The 4,459-nt window shown below is 52.3% G+C and overlaps 1 protein-coding gene across 1 annotated transcript; it reads left to right on the top strand.

Annotated features, from left to right (window-relative positions):
• The first annotated feature begins 390 nt into the window (after nt 1-390).
• On the top strand, nt 391-2,968 carry ELFN2 (extracellular leucine-rich repeat and fibronectin type III domain containing 2). The gene has a single exon (XM_009583138.1). It carries the CDS (start codon nt 391-393, stop codon nt 2,794-2,796), a length of 2,406 nt encoding a protein of 801 aa, XP_009581433.1. The 3' UTR covers nt 2,797-2,968.
• The last annotated feature ends 1,491 nt before the right edge of the window (nt 2,969-4,459 follow it).

The raw sequence follows: 4,459 nt of genomic DNA, 5'->3' as shown, positions 1-4,459 counted from the left end.
GGTGGGAGGGAAAAAAGTGGAAAAGGTGGGCGAGTTGCTCATGAGCATCAAAGAAGATTTGTTATCCTCGGTCTGATTTTTTGTTTAGAAAAGAAGCACAAGGTAGTTCCCTTCCAGACCAATCATCCATGGTCATAGCTTTTGGGTGTGCTGGAAGCAGACTGCACGTGTTCCCCCTGCTCCATGCTCCTGGCTTGGCCCAGAGGGCAAGAAGAAATAATGGTGATGACACCAAATAGGACTGGGGTGCTCATGCCTTTCCATTGCTAAACCCCAGTTACTGCCCCTTTCTCTTCCCTCTGCCCTTTAGTTTCCTTTTGCTGTGGTCCTGAGATTTGGGGTTGTTTTTTGTTGATGAGGGGGCATCTGCTGAGGGCACCACTGCAGACCATGATGTGCCTGGGGTTGTGGGCAGCTGCCCTGCTCTGCTTGTTTTCCCCTGGCACCGTGCAAGGTGACTGTTGGCTCATTGAGGGGGACAAAGGTTATGTGTGGCTGGCCATCTGCAGCCAGAACCAGCCCCCTTATGAGACCATCCCCCAGCACATCAACAGCACGGTGCATGACTTGCGTCTGAACGAGAATAAGCTCAAAGTGGTGCTGTACTCCTCCCTCAACCGCTTCGGCAACCTGACTGATTTGAACCTGACCAAGAATGAGATCTCCTATATCGAGGATGGGGCTTTTATGGGCCAGTCAAACCTCCAGGTCTTACAGCTGGGCTACAACAAACTCACCAACCTGACAGAGGGCATGTTGCGGGGCATGGCCCGTCTCCAGTTCCTCTTTGTGCAGCACAACCTAATTGAGCTGGTCACCCCTACTGCCTTCTCTGAGTGCCCCAGCTTGATTAGCATTGACCTGTCATCTAACCGCCTCAGCCGCCTGGAGGGGAACACTTTCACCAGCTTGAGCAATCTGATGGTGTGTGAGCTGGCTGGCAACCCCTTCAACTGCGACTGTAGCCTCTACAGCTTTCTTAACTGGCTGGCACTCTTCAACAATGTCACCAAGAACTATGACCGGCTCCAGTGTGAGACTCCTCGGGAGTTTGCCGGGTACCCACTCCTGGTACCTCGGCCCCACCACAACCGCAATGCCATCACCATCTTCCAGTCCATGTGCAGAGGTGGCACCATCCCCTCCCTCTCCAGGGTCAACCCCACCCCTTATACCCCTGACTCCCAACGAGACCTGGATGAGGGCTCAGCCATCAGCCCTGGGGACTTCCTCTCAGTCAAGCCTCCAGCCTCCTCCACCACTGACTCCTCCTTCAGTCCCAGCATCAAGCTCCATGATGTCACCATCACCTCAGCCATCCTGATGGTAACTATCCCCATGCCCTACAGTAAGATGTATGTGCTGGTCCAGTACAACAACAGCTACGTTTCTGATATAGCAACATTGAAAAGCAAGAAGGAATATGTCACTGTCAACAAGTTGAAGGCCCACACTGATTATACTTTCTGTGTGGCCTCCATCCGCAACAACAGGCGCTACAACCACACTTGCCTGACCTTCGCAACCCGGAGCAAAGGCAGGGAGGACCCTATTTCCAGTACTTCCACCACCACACACTATATCATGACCACCCTGGGTTGCCTCTTTGGGATGGTCATTGTCCTGGGGGTGGTGTACTACTGCCTGCGGAAGCGGAGGATGCAGGAGGAGAAACAGAAATCCCTCAATGTCAAAAAGACCATCCTGGAAATGCGTTATGGATCGGATATTGACACCAGTACCATGGTCCATCCTTCCCAGAAGCTGGGTGAGCCACCAGTCATCCCTGTCTCACGGATGTCCTCCATCCCTTCCATGATTGGGGAGAAGTTGCCCCCGTCAAAGTCAATGGAGGCTGGGATGGAGACTCCTAAAGTCACTACGAAAGGTAACTACATTGAAGTGCGGACTGGTGGTGGGGATGGGCTGGAACGAACGCAGAGGGATGAGGACCTGAGGGAGCTTGACAATGGGCAAGGCTCAGCTGCTGAGATCTCTACTATAGCCAAGGAGGTAGACAAGGTCAACCAGATCATCAACAACTGCATTGATGCCCTCAAGCTGGACACAGCCTCCTTCCTGGGTGGTGGGACTGGCGTTGACTCAGACATGGCCTTTGAGTGCCAGTCCATCCCAGCCAGTTCCTCGGGTGGGCTAGAGCGGCCCAGCTTTCTTTCCCCACCCTACAAGGAAAGCTCCCACCACCCTTTGCAGCGCCAGCTCAGTGCTGATGCTGCCGTGGCCAGAAAGACCTGCAGTGTCTCCTCTAGTGGCTCCATCAAGAGCGCCAAGGTCTTCAGCTTGGATGTGCCTGACCACCCACCACTCAGCAAGTCTGACTCCAAATACATTGAGAAGGGCAGCCCACTCAACAGCCCTTTGGATCGTCTTCCCTTGGTGTCCCCGGGCGCCATCCACCACTTGGAGGTCAAGCCTTCTTACCATTGCAGTGAGCACCGTCACTCCTTCCCGGCCCTGTACTATGAGGAAAGTGCTGACACCTTGAGCCAGCGGGTGTCATTCCTCAAGCCACTCTCCCGGTCCAAGCGAGACTCTACGTACTCCCAGCTCTCCCCCAGACACTACTTCTCGGGCTACTCCTCCAGCCCTGAGTACTCATCAGAGAGCACCCACAAGATCTGGGAGCGATTCCGGCCTTACAAGAAGCACCACAGGGAGGAGGTTTACATGGCAGCTGGGCATGCCCTGCGCAAGAAAGTTCAGTTTGCCAAGGATGAGGATCTGCATGACATCCTGGATTACTGGAAAGGAGTCTCTGCTCAGCAGAAGCTGTGACTCTCCCTCGCTCTTTCCAAGGAAACAATACAAAACAAGACCCCCCAGATGACCAGAAAAAAAAATATGCCACTTGACTGTGAAAAATAAACCAACAACAAAATACTCCCGACAAATACAAAACTGACAAAATCATTTCTTAAAGTTTACAACAACAACAGAAAACTCTCACACACACAGACACATACAGACACACAGAGACACACACACATACGCCGAATTTTCTCTACTGTGTTACGGGGACCATTGTTCTGCCCGCAGATGGTTGGGAGGAGCGTCCTGCTCTGACACTGTGGTAACAACACTGGAGTGCGGGTGGGTGGGAATGGCCCGGGAGGGGGTGGCAGCGGTGGCAGGGGAAGGGCAGGGATGGACACTCACTGGGCATGAAACTCAGCTGTGAAGTATTGCTCTTTCTGTTCCTGTTGAGGACTGATTTTTTTTTGGGTGGGAGGGGAGGATTTTGGTTTAGAAAGTTTCTCTGCCCACCTGATACACCTACTTTTCCAAATCTTCCATCACTATTTTTTCCTCCATTTCCTTTGGCAGTGGAGGTTTTTCTCTCTCTCTGGTCCCCTTCCAAGATAAGTGGGATTTGTTGAAAGAAGTTCTCTCGCTTCTTTTCCTTTTCCTCTTCCCTACCCTTCTCTGTTAGGGCTCCCTAGGCTTACACTTTCTGTCTATATACTTCACGAACCTCCATCCTCCTTGGAGGAAGGAAAGAAGGTGCAAAGGACCAAGGGAGGTAGGACCTGCCACACAGCAGGCTCTGTGCCCTCCTTCCCTTCTCCTGCCATATCGTTGCTGATGAACACCAGCAATTCTGGAGTGATGGGCATTGTCCAGGCCTGCTCAGAGCCAATTTTCTGCCAATTTGTGGGGGCGTATGAATGTGCTCTTTGGCATGGCAAGCCAGGTCCTCAAGGAGTGGTGGAGGAAAAGGCAGGAAGGTCCGGTCTCTCACAGGTGTAAAGAGTTCCCATCTCTGCACAAGTGTCACAGGTCGGAGGTCCTCTCCACCATACACATCTATGCTCAGGCTGCCCTTGTGCAGTAGGTTTGGTATTCTCTGTTCATGCCTCCCTTGCTATGAGGAAGGGTCCTGGAGAGGAGGTGAGCAGAACAAGTTCTACATGAAGCTTTTGCAGCTCTTCTCAACTGACTCGTACCATGGAGGGTGGGTGGGTGGGTGTGCGTGAGAAGAGCGTTACCCATCCTCCTCACTTGCAGGTGGATGTGAAGAATAGGATTTCAGTTGCTCACCTCACTGGATTGACAGAAAAGCCACCAAGTGGCTTCCTCTTGAATAGGCCCTGGACACTCTGATGTGGATAGGGGACAGCCTAGGGTGAAGGCAGGAGCACACGAAACAAAAGGGATGTGAGAATGGGGTCTGGAAGAAGCCCAAGAGGGATGGCTCCAGGAGAAGGTCCCTTTGTGTGTGCAGCCACACTCTGTGTGTTGAGATAGAAGAGGATACCAGCCTCTGGATGGCAGTGCTCCTTCGAATACTTAGAGGCCCTCATGAGAGTCAGAGCAACTTACCACCTCCTAAATCCTCCACCTTCTCACAGTTAGATGTGACAAATTTTTCTTAGGGATCCTTTAATGTCTTGGAAAAAACCTGGTTTCACTTGCTAGGTCCCAACCTCTGTCCCTTAGA

The sequence above is a fragment of the Fulmarus glacialis genome, unplaced genomic scaffold (assembly GCF_000690835.1).
Source record: "Fulmarus glacialis isolate BGI_N327 unplaced genomic scaffold, ASM69083v1 scaffold3748, whole genome shotgun sequence".
Classification (NCBI taxonomy): Eukaryota; Metazoa; Chordata; class Aves; order Procellariiformes; family Procellariidae; genus Fulmarus; species Fulmarus glacialis.
The sequence above is the reverse complement of the archived record's forward strand: the minus strand, read 5'-3'. Positions and strand labels throughout refer to the sequence as shown.

Excerpts from the sequence above, each read along its gene's own strand:
- ELFN2 (XM_009583138.1), top strand. The coding sequence starts at position 391 with ATGATGTGCCTGGGGTTGTGGGCAGCTGCCCTGCTCTGCTTGTTTTCC.